Source organism: Serinus canaria, chromosome 11 (assembly GCF_022539315.1).
Source record: "Serinus canaria isolate serCan28SL12 chromosome 11, serCan2020, whole genome shotgun sequence".
NCBI lineage: Eukaryota > Metazoa > Chordata > Aves > Passeriformes > Fringillidae > Serinus > Serinus canaria.
This window is the reverse complement of record NC_066325.1, coordinates 13,586,770-13,604,448: the sequence shown is the minus strand read 5'-3', so window position 1 is coordinate 13,604,448 and position 17,679 is coordinate 13,586,770. Positions and strand designations below refer to the sequence as shown.

The window sequence follows — 17,679 nt, the reverse complement described above, 5'->3', positions numbered from 1 at the left end:
TGCTGAGTGCCAGCCTGAGCCCACTGGCCAGGTAGGAATGGGCCACAGGACACTTCCCTGGGAGCCTCGGTGGCATCACCTGTTCTCATCTCTCTGCCTGGGTACAAATGTGCTGCAAATGTTTGCCAGCAGGAGCCAAAGGCTGGGGAATCCAGGCTGGAGGCAGGAGCAAGGGGAAAGCTCCCTGCCCACCACTCCATCACATCTGATCATTGTCATTGTCCAGGTAATCTGTCAAAAAGAAAGTAAAATGGGTTTTACACAAGCTTTGCATTGCAGTTTAAGCTCAGTATGCCCCACTTCCAGAGTAGCACCACAACACCCCTGGATCCAGGAAGATCACCCTGTGCTGCTTCCCCCCTGCCCCAGGACGGGGAGATGCAGCCCAGCTGCCCATCCGTGCTCCAGTTCACCTGGGGTGAGCCAGCCTACCTGGTCCCCTGGAGCAGCCTGAAATCTCATGGGGCCTGGAGCATCCTGAAGCATCCCGGTGGTGCCCCGCAGGGCCTGGAGCACCCCTGACGCCAGAGCAACCTGGGGTCTGGAGATCCTGGATACCGGGGCACTCTGATGGAGCCCCCCAGAACCCGGAGCATCCATCCTGGATCGCCCCTGATGCCAGAGCATTCCAGTGGAGCCCCCCAGAGCCTGGAGCATCCCGGCGCCTGGAGCATTCTTCCTGGATGCGCCCGCGGGAGGGCGCGCCGAGCACCGAGCACCGAGCGGCCTCTCCCGGGACAGGGGAGGGCGGAGGGGCCGGGCCGAGCCCGTGTCCGCCCCGGTGCGGCGTCGCTCGGGGCCGCGGCGGCGGCGGGGCCATGGCGGTGGTGGAGGCGGCGGAGGCGACGGTGCCATGCCGGGTGCAGTACCTGGAGGACGCGGATCCCTTCGCCTTCGGCAGCTTTCCGGAGCCCCGGCGAGCCCCGGTTTACGCCGTGGAGGAGGCGCTGGCCCTGGGGGCGCAGCTGCCCGCGCTGCACCGCCTGGTCGGGGCCCCGCTGCCGGTGAGCTGGGACGGGGACGGCGGGGAAAGCACCGTGCGGGGGATGGGGTGGGGATGGCTGGTTAGAGGGGACCGGGGAGCGAGGGGTCGGACGGTGTGTCCCCGGCAGTGCTCCCGGTGTGAGTCACGGCGGGATTTGTGAGCCCCTGCGGGAGATGCCAGCCTCGGCCGGCCCTGAATGAGGCGGCGGGAGGAAGAGGATGTGCTGCTCAGAGCAGGCAGGAACGCTGGCAGGGGGAAGCAGGATGAGGGTAGGCGTCCGTCCCTGTGTGGTCGGGGCTGAGGCCGGCAGCGTGTTCCCCACCGGCCTCGCACTTCCACGCCGGCAACCGGGAGCGGAGCACACCGGCTCCTCCTGGGACCCTTCCAGTGTTCCACCTCGCTGGAGAGGTGATGGTGGGGGCGGAGGGCCACCAGCCCCTCATCTCACCGGTCCGGCAGCAGCTTTGTCACCGGAGAGCAGTACGGAAATGCATGCTGAGCAATTTCCTTCAGCTGGGAGGAAGGCAGGAGGCCGAATGTGAAGCGAGGCACCGTGTCTTGTTTGTGTGTCCTCAAGTCTGGCTGGGGCTGGGAAGTGGAGGAGACAGGGGAGAAAGGGCACCCTCCCAGCGTATCTCCTGTGGACGTGATGCTCTCGGAGCATCCTTCTCAGGATGGGGGCAGGCTTATTTTCTTCCTCAGGAACGCGGGACCCAGCAGAGCTTGGCAATAGCTGAGCATCTCCGTCTTGCAGCACTACAGGAGTGCAGGGAAGGGAGGCAGGAGCCCCGGCTGGCTGGGGGGAGCTCCGCTCAGAGCCAGAGCGGAGAGATGGAGCAGCAAGAGGGGGAAATTCAGCTCGGTGAGCTTGCTGGCCTTCCAGGGTAGAGGGGATCACTTTGTGACCTTTGCCTGCACAAAAAAAAACCCCTCCCGTTTATTCCCCTTTTCATGTTTCTTGGAGCAAAGAAGCAGCGTCTCATGTCGCCGTCATGGGATTTTTAGGCGGTGACTAAAGGGAGTTTGTTTGGGAACAAACAGCCTGGAGACATGACGAATGGAGCAAACTCAAATTTCAGGCGTGTGCTGCGCTCCCTGGGCAGGAGCTGGCTGTAACGGGATCGCTAGCCCGGAGTGCTGCCATGGTGGCACGGGGCAGTGGCAGGGGGAGGGGAGGCTGGACACTGCGTTCCCAAGGGCGGGAGGGTTGCAAGGAGGTTCTGTGCCCAGCAGAATTGTGTTGATCCCAGGATTTCAGGCTCTGTTCTCTACCTAACTCAAGCTCTGGATATTTTTTTCCTGTAGTTTTCCTGTATCATCCCATGACCCTTGGTGAAATCACAGGGGAACCGCCTGGATCCTGTTCTGGGTTTATAAACCAGATTTCTAGATTATATAGGTTATAAGCCATGCTGTCTTTACCACACAGCGCTCTCTGAGGCAGCAAGGGCTGTAGAATGTCTCACCTGACAAGCTGGGATGCTGGCTGGTGTTTGCATGAGCAAATGTGTTCATTGGGAGCCTCCTGCACTAGGATTTACAGCCTGTGGAGTGAGGTCAGTCTCCCAAACCACCCAGCTCAGTTGAAATTCAGAGCTGGCACCCTTGATGCCATGCAGATGTCGTTCCCCTGGCATGACCAGCCAAAGCCTCCCCTGGTGCCTTTTGTGCCAGGTAGCACTCAGCTCCATTAGTCACCGCCCCAAAATTAGTAAATGAACAGTCGGATTTTTCCCAAGAACTGGCTGTAAAAAAATTCAACTGGGAATGCCCAGTGCCAGGTTTGTCCTACTGGGCAGCATGCCTGGACCTGCAGAGCACTAGAAGAGGGTGCAGCAGCCAGGAGGGAGCTGGGCTGGGGTACCCTCATCATTGGAGAAAGATTGAGCTGCAGGCACCTGGGGGATGAGCTGCCATGGGAGAGCAGCTGAGCCCTATCCTTGCTGGGCCCAGCTAAGCAGCTCCCTGTGCTGGAAACAGCTTAGAGATGATGAGCAAGAGGTTTCTGGTGCAAGCATCACTGCCTTGAATAGCCTGTCCTGCCCCATGACACCCTTGGTGCTTCCTCTCCCTGAACAGGACCTGTCACTGATGACTTTTTCATGCTCTCCGGGAAGTGTGTTTGTGCTTGGAAATACCTTCCTGCTTTGTTTGCTGCTGCTGCATTGTTTGCCTCCAGGCTGATACTATCTTCTCAGCTTTCCAGCATTTTTCTAGTACCCTTGGGTGATGCTTGGGCAGGGCGTGGCCATTCTCTGAACCTCTGCAGGCAGGTTTTGACAGGGCAGGTTTTTTTGGCTGTCCTATAAGTCCCCAAATGCCCCTGCGGCTCCCTTGAGCACTATCTCACCTCTGAATCTGGGGATTTTTCCAAACAATTGCAAAACCCATCAGGCTAGAGTTTTGCATTCTCCTTCCTCCCCCGGAAATCTGGGAAGAGCAAACAGTTTGCTGGCCTCAATGCCATAAACTTGCTGAGAGCTCTTGTACTCAATAGACGTGCTGGTGGGGCAATCTCTGTGTGTGAAGTGAGCAATCCCCATCCCACAGCCCTGTTGCCCTCTGTTTCCTAACAGGCTTGAGGAGGGCTTTGGTGAGGGTCTTTGCCCCACTTCACCCCTGAATGGTACAAAAGCAGTGAGGAGGGGTCGTCAGCAGCACTGAGTATTGGTGCCCAGCAGCCCCCAGCACTCCCCAGCTCCCAACACCATCCTTTCATGGACCCTGGGAAGGGAGCTGCAGCCAGTCATTCATGCCATGGCTTTTCTCGGACACCAACTGCTGCCTGGGACTGGGGTCCTCCCACTGCCACAGGTCTGTTGATGAACAGCAAGAGATCTGTTAATGAGCAATGAGCCCAGCTGGAGGAGCTTCCAGTGGGAAGCAAGTTTGCACTTCTGGGCCGACTCTGGGTGACCTCTAGAGATCCCTTCTGGCTTGGGTATTATTTCCTACCCCCATGATAAGGCATGGCAGTGTTCTCATCCACTTGCTGCCATCCATCATGCAGGAGTGGACAAGCACCTGAGTGCCCTGGCAAAGGACACCCCTCTTAACACTGCAACTAAATTGTGGTGAATGCGCTTGGCTGGGGTTGGGACTGGGGTTGGGGTGGGTCCTGTGGCAGGTGAAACTCTATAAACCATCAGCCCCTGTGTGTTTTGGGACGAAGAGCAGCAGCTGGTCGTGCCAGCGCTTTCTGACCTGTCAGTGCCTTGTGTTTAACTGCTGTCTACTATATTTAAATAATATAATATTTTTCCTGTAATTTCCCCACAGCCTTTCTAGAATGGCCGCAGCGATGTTGAGAAATTGTGGTTACTGCAAAAAGAAAGTGTTAGACAGGGGGTAAAAGTGGTAAAAGTGTTTCCTTTGCTGACAGATAAAGAGGATATTTGCTGCCTGGCCTTGGAGCATGTGGGGATGCTGTGATAGGGGTGAGCAGGAAAATGTGATACTGTGGTGGGTGGTGTGAGTTCGTTTGTGCATGGACAATGTCTCCATTTTGGAGGTGAGGAGGTTTCCATCACACCCCCATTGAATCCTGGAATGGTTTGGGACCTTAGGGGGATCATCTTGTTCCACCCCGCTGCCATGGGCGGGAACGCCTTCCATTAGACCTCTTGTTCCAAGTCCCATCCAGCCTGGCCTTGAACACTTCCAGGCATGGGGCATTCAACACAGACAGAATCCTTTTCCAGGTCGTGGGTCCTTGTTCCACATCAGGACTGGCACGAATATCGTGCCCTGAGCAAGACCCCAGAACCTCGCTGTGAATGGGTGAAGGAAATCCATCCTGCTGCAGGGTGGCTGGGGCTCCCAGGAACCATGGGCTGGATGTGTGAGTGTGGGACACTCTCCTCTCCCAGCTCTGCTTTGCCCTCAAGTCCCCATTGTCCTCAAAGTCTGGCTCATTTTGTAATAGTTTACCAGGCAGGAGACAGATGAAGCAGAACCACCCTGCACTGGGAGCTGTCAGTAACCTGTGACCCCAACTTGCTGCCCCTAGCAGCATGACACCGAGATCCCAGCTTGATCCTACAGGGTATAAACCCCTTGTCTGAATAATCTCTGGCCCTGGGGCAGTTGCTGCTCCCTGGCGTGGAAGTGCTGCCCAGGATTTTTGGCAGGGCTGCAGGAGCCTGGGATGGCCTCTCCCCATCCCCAGGGAGGCCACAGCCAAGCCAGGGCCCAGTGCTTGGAGCATCCCTAGTGGGAAACGTTGCCAAGCTCACACAGGAAATACACGGGGTCAGGTCCCAGGGGCTTGGCCTCCCCCCACCGGCTGGGACGTGTCACCAGCCCTGGAGGAGCTGGGGATGTTAACTCTGGCTTGCTAGGGCTGTGGCAGCCTGGAGAAAACAAGGCTTTTGTACTGGGGTGATTTGCTCTTTGCCGACTTAGACTGCCTGGGTGGATGCAGGGATGCCTGAGGGATGCCCAGGAGGCTGGCAGAGGTGCCAGTGGGGATGCAGGGGTGGCCAGGAGGGTACAGAGATGTCTGGGAGGATGCCCAGGAGTATGCAGGAATTGGCTGGGTGGATGCAGGGATGTCCAGGTCGATGCAGGGATGCAGGACAGCCTGCCCCAGTGGAGGAATTGAAGCATTCCCCAGTGAGCAAACCCTGTGTGGGGTCAGTGTTAGGCACTCACGCTGTGAAGGCAGAGCTGGCAGCCAGGAGTACCTGCCCAGTGCCAGGTACTGTGTTTGCCAAGCCTGTGTTTGCTGCACATGGCTGACTGGCGTGGCCAGTGACCACAGGAGGTGGAGTGGGACACATCAACGTCCAACCCAACCACAGTGCCCTGCCAAATTGCCCATGTTAATTACTTCAATGCATGTGTCATTTGACTTTACCCTGTGGTATTAACGTCACACCCACTCTGAATTCATATGTGTGAGCTCATGCACAATGCTGGGATGCAAGGAGACAGGAATATCAGGGAAAGGAATCCCAGTGAAATGCAGGAGCCATATCCAGTATTGCAGTGGGATCTCCAGGGCCACAGTGGGGAAAGGCATTGATGGGAAAGGCAGAGAAGCTGTGACTGTTCCCATCTGAGCTCCTCAGCCACAGGACTGTGCTTGGAGCTTTTGCAATTTGGGGCTGAAATTGAGGTGGGGTTTTAGAAGGGTGATGTAGCCCCCACTTCTCTCCCCTATTGCTGCTTGCTCTTGTTTGCACCATGAGCAGCTTTAATAATGGTGGTTTATCCCCAGTCCTCAATTCCTGCCCTGCAGATTTGTTCCTTGGAGATGGATTGAGCAGGGAGAGGGTGGGGCAGGGGAGTTGCAAGTGCTTTAGGAACAGATCCAGATGTGCAGGGGAGGCAGGGTGCTGGCACTGCCCTCCCTCTGCTTCTGCTCATGCCTTGAGGGTGAATTGCCATGTCTCAGAAGACCTGCCTGGGTGAGGCTGGCTCCAGGGTACCTCAAGGACTTTGTGGGTGCTGTGCCCACTGTCTGTGCACCATGGGTGCTGTGCACGGACTTCCTGGGAAGGTGCCCCTTGCCCCAGCCTTGTCTCAGGGCTATGCTTATCCAAATTCTGATGGAAGATGCGACGTGGCTCTGGGCTGAGTCAGAGGGTGTGCCAGCCAGGGCACATCCCAGGGATTTGCACTGCTTTGGGGGGGTCCCTGCCTGGGCTGGGTGCCTGACAGTTCCCTCAGACCCAGTCTCTGCAGGCAGGGGCAATTTGCCAGCCTTGGGAGGAGACAGATCCTGCCCCAGTCGAGCCCCTGCTGACTGGGGAAGCCCCAGGGAGCCAATCAATCTCTTGCCATGGTTCCCATGCAGAGATTGCCAAGGAGCTGGATGCTGGCAGGACTGCCCTCACTTAGCCTTTTCCAGCCTGGGGCTCCATGTTTCTCCACAATCAGCACCAGGCTGAGGCAGAAGGAGCTGGGGCATCTCCCTGCAGAGCCAGTAACGGGGGGCAGGTGGGACATACCACCCCACTGCAGGATGTGTTTGCCAGCTGAGTTTGGTGTGGGTGGGAGGGTGACCTGGGAATGCTCTGGGGGCCTGTAGGCCTGTGGTGGGCATGGGCACTCAGCCTCGCTGTCTGCATCTCCAGCTGGAGGACTGCACGCTGCAGCTCTCACCCTCTGGACACTACCTGGACCTTGACTTATCTTTGCTGGAACAGAAGGATGATCTGGAGGGTTTCTATGAGGAGGTCAGGTAGGGCACATGGGGTACCTGAGCCCTCTGGGGACACAGGGACCCCACATGTGTGTGTACACCGTGGGCAAGGAGCCAGGGGCTGGGGTGATCCCCCTGCAGGCACTCACAGCATGTTTCCCCCACCTTAGGAAGGGGAGACGGCCGACCCTGATCCTGCGCACGCAGCTCTCCGTCCGAGTCCACGCCATCATCGGTGAGTCGGGGCTGCTCCCTCCTCCAGCCTGGTCCAGCAGCTCCACTGCCCTGCATGGGGGAGGTTTGGCCTCTGCAGTGAGTTTTGGACAGGGTTTTTGTGATGGAGAGCACTGCTTCCAGCCCATAACCCCTCCCAGAGATCAGGGGATGTGGTCCTCATGGGGTACCCGCTGGGTTAATCCCCTCCATCCTCAGCGATCAGGACTTTTGCCTCTTGGGCTGGGAGCCCACCACCCACTGCAGCTATTCTGGGTCATTCAGACAAGCTCTAAATATAGCTGTGAAGACATAAACAAAGGGCTCTTGCGCAGCAGAAAGTGCTGCCATGGTTCAAGCAGCCTGCTCTGAGGTCCTGCAAAATATTCAGGAGTCTCAAGCCTTTTTTTCTTTGGCAGGGGGAAAACAAGCACTGAGCAGAGTGATGCCAGATGGGCATCAGCTGACTGTGCACGGCTGCAGCTGAACCATGCAGGAAGGGGCAGGAAGCCCAGGGTCAGGGTCATGGTCATGCTCTTTGCCAGCAGTTCCCAGGCTCTGTCTGAGCCCTGAGCTCTTCTGCTTTTCCTCCCAGCAGCTCTGCCTTCCCTCCCAGCTCTGACAAGCTGATAAGCAAGTGGAGGAGGCTGCCGGGACACTGTGTTTTACAGGGCATATCTGGAGGACTACTTGGACATCTTGTTTTTGCCTTGTTGCAGCTCTAAGCCTGACCCAAATAAGTTTAGATGTGTGGCTAACTCAGTTTTTGCATGTGGGAAATGCTCCCAATGGCCTTGGTGTCTTCATGGGGCCTTCCAGCTTCCCAGTGCCCTGGCTGCTCCACACTGGCTCCTGCCTGCAGGCACCACCCCCATAAGCACATAGTGTCCACCCCGGTGACAGTCCTGCCCCTGAGCAACCTGTGTCACAGTACTGGCCTTCCTATCCCCATCCCGTGTTTTCTCCCAAGCCCTGGGTCTGCTGGGAACTCTGGAACCATGGCATGGCTGTGCCCAGGGAGGGATGGCTAAAAGTAGCTCAACATCTTGCCTGTGTTCCTGTTTAGGTTCTGCACAAGAAACCAGAGGGGATATTTGTGTCATTGTTGGTCAGAAAAAGAGGGCAAAAAAAAAGGAAATAGGAAAGTGGAAGGCTGAAATATGTAGTTGTGGTACAGCAGCTGCTTCCAGCCAGTGTGTCGCACAGCCAGGGCAATGCTGGATCAGGATCAGGATAAGTCAGGAATGAGGGGCTTTCCCAGGAAGGTGGGAGCATTTGGGAGCCCAGGTTCAGCAGTGAGCCACTCACACCACATCTCTCCTTCCAGAGAAGCTGTACAACTCACAGGGGCCTGGGCTGCGGAGGTCCCTCTTCTCCCTGAAGCAGCTCTTCCAGGTGAGGTGATGATGGTGTGGTGGGGGACAGGAGCTTCCCCAGGGCTGGCTGCCACACTGCAGTAACACTTGGCCTTCTCCCCACAGGAGGACAAGGACCTGGTGCCAGAGTTCGTGAACCTGGAGGGGTTGACGTGCCTGATCAAAGTTGGGACAGAGGCTGACCAGAACTACCAGAATTACATCCTCCGGGGTTGGTATTTGGGCACAGGACACCTCTGGAGCAGGTTCCCTAAAGAAGCTGTGGATGCACCATCCCTGGAAGCGTTCAAGGCTAGGTTGGATGGGTCTTTTATGCAACCTGGTCTAATGGAAGGTGTCCCTGCCTGTGGCAGAGGAGTTGGAATGGGTCTTTAAGGTCCCTTCCAACCCAAAGCATTCCAGGATTCTGTGCTTGTCCCCAGGGAGGAAGGCTGGCACTCAGGGTGGGTGAGCCAGAAAGTCTGCCAGGGCTACTCTGCCTTCCCAGCAGCCAGACACTGCCCTTGCTGCCACGATGCTGTGCAGAGATGGGAGTTCCCAACCCTGCCTGCTGCAGTGTCAGCCTGCCCACTCTCTGCCTTGCAGCCTTGAGCCAGATCATGCTCTTCGTGGATGGAATGCAGGGTGTCATCAACCACAACGAGACTGTCCAGTGGCTGTACACACTGTCAGGAAGCCCAGTGAGTGCCTGTTGCTCTTGGGGGGCTGCCTGTGCCCTCCACTGCATCCCCTTCCCTGCTTGTGGCTGTCCCCTTGAACCGTCCCTCAGAGGATGTACTTCTACCTCTGGGCTTGGTACCCTGGTACCTTTGCTTGTGTTGGGTCCTGCTCCCAGCCTTCTGGAAGTCACCCAGGATCTGCAGACCTCCCTATCCTGATGTCACCACATTCCCAGGCATAGAGCTTGAGTAAGACACTCCTGCTCCAGGTCCCTTCCCAGTGCCTCTCAGCCATCAGCCTCACAGCTGCAGGTCCTTAGCCCCACGGCAAAGCCCCTGGGGCATGGGCACAGCCACCCCACAGTGCCTCAGCAGCATGCTGGCAGGCCCCTGTCACTGCTGCTGTCCCAGCTGCCATCCCTTGTCCCAGTTTCGCCTGGTGGTGAAGATGGCACTGAAGCTGCTCCTGGTGTTTGTGGAGTACACAGAGCCCAACGCCTTGCTGCTCATCCGCGCCGTCAATGCCGTGGACCAGGCGAGAGGTGAGTGCAGCTCCAGCCTCCTGCGAGGTCCCTGCTGGGGCACAGTGTCCCCTCCCAGCCTGCATGTCACTTGTTCATGCCTCTTTTCCCAGGTGCCTGTCCGTGGTCCAACTTAATGGCCATCCTGGAGCAGCGCAACGGGGCTGACACGGAGCTCCTGGTTTTCACCATGACACTGATCAACAAGGTCTGTGGGGGTGTCCTCATGGTGCCACACTGCTAGGGCTCAGTGTGGGTCACCCCAGTGCCAGCAGCCTCCCTCTGATTCTGCCCAGACGCTGGCAGCCCTCCCAGACCAGGACACCTTCTATGACGTGACCGACTGCCTGGAGCAGCAGGGCATGGAGCAGGTGGTGCAGCAGTACCTGGGCAGCAAGGGCACCGACCTCGACTTGAAGCAGCAGTTCACACTCTACGAGGTGAGGGGGACTCCAGCAGGATCTGGCCATGTGCCACCTGCCTCCAGCAGGGAGGGTGAGTGTATGGGGTGGCAGGGATGCTGCTGTGCCCAGTTCCATGCCCCTGGTCCCTCCACAGAGTGCTCTCAAGCTGGAGGATGATGTGGAAGAGCTGCCCTCAGGGGGACGCAAAGAGCGGAGGAGGACAGATGAGGGCCGGCGTGGGTGGCGATCCCAGGGTGGCTCCCAGGATCCCAGTGCCGATGCCCAGCCACTTCTGGGGTCTCCTGGCACTCCAAAGGAGCCACCAGCTGAGGACACCCCACCTATCTCTGCACCAAGCAGCCCAGCAGAGTAAGTGCAGCTGGAGGTGGTCTGTGGTGGGGATGCTCCTGGGATGGTGAAGACACCGAGATGCCACATAAGCAGCACTTGGATCCATTGCTGGTACAAGGGTGGAGAGCAGTCCTGTGGGACCTGCTCTTAGTCCCTGTCAACTTCTTCCAGACCCTGTCCCCCCAGCATCTACAACAGCACATCCAGCGTGCGGCTGGCCCTGGCCTCCCCCCCGGCTGAGAAGGAGCAGCCCCCGGGCCCAGGAGAGCGTAGTGTCTACAAGTAAGGAGCCAGGAGGGGCTGGGGGCATGGAGGTCCCCCAGGGCAGCAGGGTGGGCTCCCAGGATTGTGAGGTGTGTCCATCCCAGGGCACACTCTGCCTTTCCCCTTGGGAAAACAGTCTGGGAGGGCACTGGAGCTGGAGAGATGTATGAGGGGGCAACAGTTATCAAAGGGTCCAACCAGGGGCTCCAAGGCATCCTTTGGGCATGCACAGCTCTGTTCCAGCTCCTCCTCATTCTCCTCTCTGCCCATGCTTGCCTTCTCCTCTGCCCACTCTTTCTGTCTTTCCTTTTGCAGGCTGCACCAAACTGCCCCTGTCTGGTAAGTGCCTGGCTCTGCACGTGCATGCTCCCTCCCAGCATGATCATAGAATCATAGGATCCTGGAATAGTTTGGGTTGAAAGGGATCTTAAAAATCATCTAGTTCCAATGCTTCCACACGACAAGGCTGCTCAAAGCACCCAGCCTGGTCTTACAGGGATGGGGCATCCACAGCTTCTCTGGGCAACCTATGCCAGTGTCTCACCACCCTCACAGGGAAGAATTTCTTCCTAATATCCAATTTAAACCTACTCTCTTTCAGCTTAATGTCCTATTAATTCTCCCTTGCCCTGTCCTCTGGGGGAGCAGTCACTTGCACTCACCTTGGCACGCTCTGATCCCTGCTTTGGGGTGAGGTGTCCTTGCTGGGGTTGGCACAGCCCACTCCAGGTGATGGACAATGTCCCATCTCTCCAGCACCTGATGCCACGTGGTGCCTGGGCCGGAGGGGACTTGCCAGGGCTCTCCTGGCTCCCTGTGAACCCTGGGGCCATGAGGCAAGGGTTCCATGCTGGAGGGCTGCCAGGTGGGTGTGTGCAGGATGCACGAGCCCAGGAGGACTGTCAGCAGTGGGGGCTAACCCCTGTTTTCCCTCAGGCGGGAGGATGCCCCCTCCTTGCATGGGGACAAGCCTATTTTGAAGAAGTTTGAGTAAGTAGAGGCATGCGTGTGTCTCCAGGCATGCGCTTCCTTGGACTGGTACCCAGCTGGAGTATCTGGGCTCTGGCCACACAGGCATGAGGAGCAGGATCATGCCCTCAAGTCTCTGCCGTGGTGCCTTCCTGGGTTTTGCAGCTTTTGGATGAGGGTTGCATTGAGCACCAGGTCTGTTGAGACCAACTGGTGACAGCAGCTCCCTGTTGGCACAGCCGTGGGGCCATCACCTCTCTCTGCAGGGCTCAGAGGAGGTTGAATCCTTGGTGTCCCCAGTGTGGTGTGGCCAGTGCTGGGGGTTTATGTGTTGTGGGACTGGCTGTGCAGTGTGGCATGGTGTGGTTTGCTGGTTGTCCTATTGTCCCCATCCCTGCTTTGCTTTTGGCCAACATCTACCCCATCTTGCAGAGCTCGCTTTTTGGAGAACCTGGCTGCAGCCCAGAAGGAGAAGATCTCTTCCATGGCCAAGGGACGGCTCGATGTCCTCAGTGATACTACACTGGAGCATCCTACTGCTCTTGCATGGGAAAGAGACCACGGCACCTCTGATCCCAGGATGGAGCCACCCAGCATAAGTAGGTGGTGCCAGGGTGCGTGTTCCCAGCTCATCTGGGTCCCTGGGGTGGGGATTAGTGGCCCCTTGGTACCCATCCTATGCCTGTATCTGTGACACACAGAGCCATGGAGGAGCTGGTTTTACCTCCTTGCTCAAAATGCTGGCATCTGAGCACACCTCACTGCACAGCAGGACTCCAGCTCTACAAGGAGCCCAGCACCACCTGCCCCCTCCAAGCAGATTATCCCAGCTTCTCCCTCTCTCCCTGCAGGGTCTTGTTTGCCTCGATCTGACATCACTGACTCCTGCAGCACCATCTCCTCTGATACCAAGTTTATGCTGGACATGCTCTATGCCAAGGGCTCCTCAGAGTCAGGGAGGGAGAAGGTGTTCCATGAAATACCTCTATCCCCCCAGATCCAGGGTGAGGTGGAGATGGACACCAAGGGAAGCAGCAGCCAGGAGCAGGAGAGTGCCCAGCCCCGTGGCAGGGCTCCAGACGGGCCAGTAGCCAGCGCCCATGCCAAGCTGGTACGTGCCATGTCCAGCATAGATGATGAGACCCACACGCAGAAGCTGGAGAACACCGGGATGATGCCCATCAAAAAGGACACAGAGCTGACATGGGAGCGCCTGGAGGCCATCCCCGTGCAGCTGAAGATCAAGGACCTGGACTTTACTGACTTAGGGGAAGAAGAAGATTTTGACATCCTGGACACGGGGCCAATGACTAACGGGTCTTTTCTCCATCCTGGCATTGAAGCAATGAGTGCTGGAACATTCATGGCTCCCCCTCCACCTCCTGCCCTCCCTGGTTGCCCACCACCTCCACCTCCTGCCCCCCCTGGTTGCCCACCACCTCCACCTCCTGCCCCCCCTGGTTGCCCACCACCACCACCTCCACCTCCTGCAGTCCCCAGCTGCCCACCCCCACCAGGGCTGCCAGGTCCCTCAACAACAGATGGCCCCTCTGAGGCCAAGAAGAAGAGGACAGTGAAGCTCTTCTGGAAGGAGCTGAAGCAGCTGGATGGTACTGTGGGGCCTGGCAGGTTCGGCCAGGGGACACTTTGGGCATCCCTGCAGAATGTCGAGATCAATACTGCGAAACTGGAGCATCTCTTTGAGTCACGATCAAAGGAAGCGCCAACCTCAAAGGTACCAGTGGGCACCCATTGGCCGAGGGGAATTGAGGGGTGGAAAGAAAGCTGTGGGTTCCTGTGGGGACCCTGTTACCCCTACCCTATCTCAAGGATGGGCACCAGAATCCTGGAGGCTCAGTGGGGATGATTATGGGCAGTGCACAGATTTGGTTTGGCTCACTGCCTAGTCTGTGTTTGGTTCCCCGTGTTCATAAGTTCATGAAGGTGAGCCCTTTGCCGGGCTGTCCCCATCCATCCTGTCCTCTTTGCAGAAAGCCATTGATGGGAAGAAGGTGGTGGTGGTGTTGGACCCCAAGAGGAGCAATGCCATCAACATTGGCCTCACTGTGCTGCCACCCGTCCATATAATCAAGACAGCCGTGCTCAACTTTGACGAGTTTGCAGTCAGTAAGGAAGGGATTGAGGTGAGCACAAGAAAAGCAGGCTCAGCTCCTCTGAGGGCCTCAGTAGACTATTTCCCCAGGCTAGGAGGCATCCGTGCCATGATGCCTGAGCTGACACACCCTATGTATGGAGTCTGACATATCCCTCTTTACTTGCTCCAGAAAATCCTAACCATGGTCCCAACTGAGGAGGAAAAACAGAAGATCCAGGAGGCCCAGTTGGCCAATCCTGATGTGCCTTTGGGCTCTGCAGAGCAGTTCCTGCTCTCCCTGTCTTCCATCAGTGACCTCACGGCCAGGCTCCAGCTCTGGGCCTTCAAGCTGGACTATGAGAGCCTGGAACAGGTACGGAGCCATGTACCCCATCTCCCCTCTGCCCTCCCACTGCTGACACCCAGCAGTGCTAAGCATGAACCAAGCATGTTTCTGCTGAGAACCAGTCATATCCAAACATGGGAGGTACCCCAGCATGGGATGCATATCCCCAAGGCAATCATGAGCTTGGATTGATGAGGAGGTGGTTGTCCTCATGGGTGAATACTGAATCTCCTAAGGGAGAGAGTGGCCAAGGGATCTCACCTGCTTCTCCCCTCACCCAGGAGATCGCAGAGCCGCTCTTTGATCTGAAGGTAGGCATGGAGCAGCTGGCCAGAAATCACACATTCAAGTGCATCTTGGCTACACTGCTGGCCACGGGCAACTTCTTGAATGGTTCCCAGGTGAGGAGCAGAGTGAGGACCAGTCATGGTGTGTGGGCACCCAGAAGGGTCTGTGGGGAGCTGGGAGGTGGTGGTGGGGACCCAGTGGATCTGCAGACTGGAGGTCTGCTGGAGAAGGGGTGAGAGTCCCTGCTGAGTCCATTGGGTTTCAGAGCAGAGGCTTTGAGCTCAGCTACCTGGAGAAGGTCTCGGAAGTGAAGGACACAGTGCACCGGCAGTCCCTGCTCTACCATCTCTGCCAGATGGTGGTAGAGAAGTTCCCAGAAACCACTGACCTCTACTCAGAAATTGCCTCCATCACCCACTCTGCCAAGGTGAGGCCTGGCAGGTAACACCTGAGCAGGGGGAGGGTGTGGGTTCTGTGGCTGCCCAGCTACACCAGAATGGCCAAGGACTGACACCTCACTCTTCCAGGTTGACTTTGAAGAGCTGGCCAACAGCCTGGTGCAGCTGGAGCGGAGGTGCAGGGCCTCCTGGCACAACCTGAAGGTGATTGCCAAGCATGAGACCAAGCCAGTTCTGAAGACCAAGCTGACAGAGTTCCTCAAGGACAGCACCCAGCGCATCATCGTCCTGAAGGTGGTGCACAGGCGTGTCCTCAACAGGTTGGTGGCTTGGGGACACAGCAGGAACCTTGCAGTCCTGTTGGTGGCCCTCTGTGACTGTTGTTCCCGTAGGTTTCACTCCTTCCTGCTGTACCTGGGGTACCCAGCGAGCACAGTGCGGGATGTGAAGGTGACGTCCATCTGCAAACTGCTGCAGGAGTTCGCCCTGGAGTATCGCACCTGCCGGGAGCGCGTGCTGCAGCAGCAGAAGAAACGCGCCGCCCACCGCGAGCGCAACAAAACCCGGGGCCGGCTCATCACCGAGGTATGGTGACACTCGGCTGGGTGCCACCAGGAGGTGATGATGCTCCCCATGTCCCCAACACCAACCTCTCCTCCCATTGCAGACTGAGAAATTCTCCGGCATTGCCGAGGCAGTTCTGCCACCTGCCGTGGTGTCCAGCAGCCCCAGGGAGCAGATGGAAGCAGGTCACGAGAGCATGAAGATTTTGCTGACCTACCCCACAGATATCCCTGCCCGCCGCAGCCGAGCCAGCCAGGGTAGGAGCAGGGTGGCAGGGGAACTGAAGACATGCCCAGCTGGCTGGGATCAGCTGGTGCCAGCATCCTCATTGTCCCCATGCAGGAACAGGGCATGGCACCCCAACCCAGGGCTCTCCAGCCCAGGAGGATGTTCCCAGCTCACCTGATGATGCTTCAGATGAAATCATGGACCAGCTGGTGAAATCGGTGACTCACAATGCCAACCCCCGACCCTGCCCCAACAAGGAGCGCAGGAGGTCCCGTGGCAATAGGAAGTCCTGTAAGTCCCATTCCTGTGTCCTTATGCCCTGTTCCATCTCTGTTCCATGCTCTGCCCCTGTACTCTGTCCCATCTCTATGTCCCTGTCCCATGTCTGTGTCCCTGCTCAGATGCTTTTTCCCAGCTCTGCATCCCCGTCTCCTTACCCTTTCCCATCTCTTTGTCTCTGTTGCCATGCCCTGTCCCATCTCTCTTCCCAGGATCTGCCCAATCACCATACTCCCTCTCATCTCTGTCCCTGCCGCTGTCTTCTGTTCCATCTCCATGTCTCTGTGCTCTGTCCCTTGTCCTTTGTGTCCTCATTCCCATGCCTTGTCTTGTCTCTTCCCCATGGGCCACCCTGAGACCAGTCCATGCCACTGCACCCCATTACCCTGTCCCTGCCTGAGCAGGTCCCTGTGTATGGGGACTCTGGCACCCAGAGCTGCTTGTGCTGGCAGTGCCACACTCTCCTCTTCCCGCAGTGCGGCGGACGCTGAAGAGCGGGCTCACCGACGAGCTGGTGCAGGCCCTGGGCCTGGGGCAGGTGCCTGGCATGGACGTTTGAGGGGGCTCTGGCTGCTCCCCACTGCCAGCAGCCCCTGGGCAGGATGTGGTGGCAGCCCCTGCAGTCCCAGGAAAGGCACACTCTGCACCTTTGTCCTCGCCTCACTTTTCCCTGCTGGCCTCCAGCTCCCAGAGGTGCAGGGAGCAGAATGAGAGTGATGCCCCAGAGCTGCTCCATGGCGACCGGGATGGAGGATGCTCAGCACTCATGCTTGGAGGCTTGAGGTTCATCTTCTCAACAGTATTAGAGCAGTCAAGGGGCTGGACTCAGACCCCCTCTGGGAACTGGGTCTGGCCCACAGCTGCTGTGGCAATAAAATGATCTGATATGCTGCCAGCATCTCTTGTTCCTGTACCTGAGAGGCCAGAATGATGTGATACTCCCTCCCAGGCCAACCCAGTATCCCTTCTCCTGCAACCCCAACCTTGCTGCCTGGGGCAAGCACTCAGCCAGCCCTGTGGCTTGTAGGCACCACTGTCCCTCTGGGGACAGCATGATCCCCTCTGTACTGGGACAGCTGGGAGACTTTTCCAGAAGGAGCAAGGACTGCTGCCAGGCTCAAGGCTGCACACTCAAGGACAGGAGCAGTGGCTCAAGCACAAGGCCACAGCACAGTAAAATTGTCTCACACTTCACCTCTCCTTTACAAACCTCCTTTCTGGGCGGTTTAGCCAGACCCAGACCTGGGTCAGAGGCAGGGTGGTTGTTCCCCTCTAGGAGCAGGTCCAGGGCTCAGCAACCATGTTGAGCCAGTTGCAAGCCTCAGAAATACCAGTGCTTGGCAAAGACAGGCTGCCTGTTCCTGTGAATGCACGAAGGCCATCATCCCCATGTTCCCATGGGGAACATCTCCCTGTCCCCATGGGAGCCTGGGAGATTTTCCTGCCACTTCCTGTTCCAGTGTGGCTCATGCCATGCCAGACACGGATTAAACCCCACACTGGGTGCGATGCTCCTCACAGTGGGTACCATTCCTCAGCATCCCCCTCTGCCAGTGCTTTGGGCACTCTCACCTGTGGTAGAGGCATTTGG

The 17,679-nt window shown here is 57.6% G+C and overlaps 1 protein-coding gene across 2 annotated transcripts; it reads left to right on the top strand.

Moving 5' to 3' along the window:
* The first annotated feature begins 794 nt into the window (after nt 1-794).
* FHOD1 (formin homology 2 domain containing 1) lies at nt 795-16,986 on the top strand. Of its 2 annotated transcripts, XM_030227635.2 has the most exons (22): nt 795-1,004; nt 7,066-7,172; nt 7,304-7,368; nt 8,674-8,741; nt 8,828-8,933; nt 9,308-9,402; nt 9,812-9,923; nt 10,016-10,110; nt 10,199-10,342; nt 10,461-10,675; nt 10,829-10,939; nt 12,323-12,489; nt 12,742-13,625; nt 13,882-14,034; nt 14,176-14,358; nt 14,613-14,732; nt 14,885-15,046; nt 15,147-15,337; nt 15,410-15,602; nt 15,685-15,838; nt 15,924-16,100; nt 16,565-16,986. In XM_030227635.2, exons 1-22 carry the CDS (start codon nt 819-821, stop codon nt 16,645-16,647), a joined length of 3,771 nt encoding a protein of 1,256 aa, XP_030083495.1. In that variant the 5' UTR covers nt 795-818; the 3' UTR covers nt 16,648-16,986. The 2 variants fall into 2 exon arrangements, with proteins under 2 accessions (XP_030083495.1, XP_030083494.1); XM_030227634.2 differs by lacking the exon at nt 16,565-16,986 and having other exon boundaries at nt 15,924-16,558.
* Nucleotides 16,987-17,679: the final 693 nt, after the last annotated feature.

Excerpts from the sequence above, each read along its gene's own strand:
- FHOD1 (XM_030227634.2), top strand. The coding sequence starts at position 819 with ATGGCGGTGGTGGAGGCGGCGGAGGCGACGGTGCCATGCCGGGTGCAG. Across the intron at positions 9,403-9,811 it reads ACACACTGTCAGGAAGCCCA|TTTCGCCTGGTGGTGAAGAT; the intron begins GTGAGTGCCTGT and ends CCCTTGTCCCAG. Across the intron at positions 14,359-14,612 it reads ACTATGAGAGCCTGGAACAG|GAGATCGCAGAGCCGCTCTT; the intron begins GTACGGAGCCAT and ends CCCCTCACCCAG.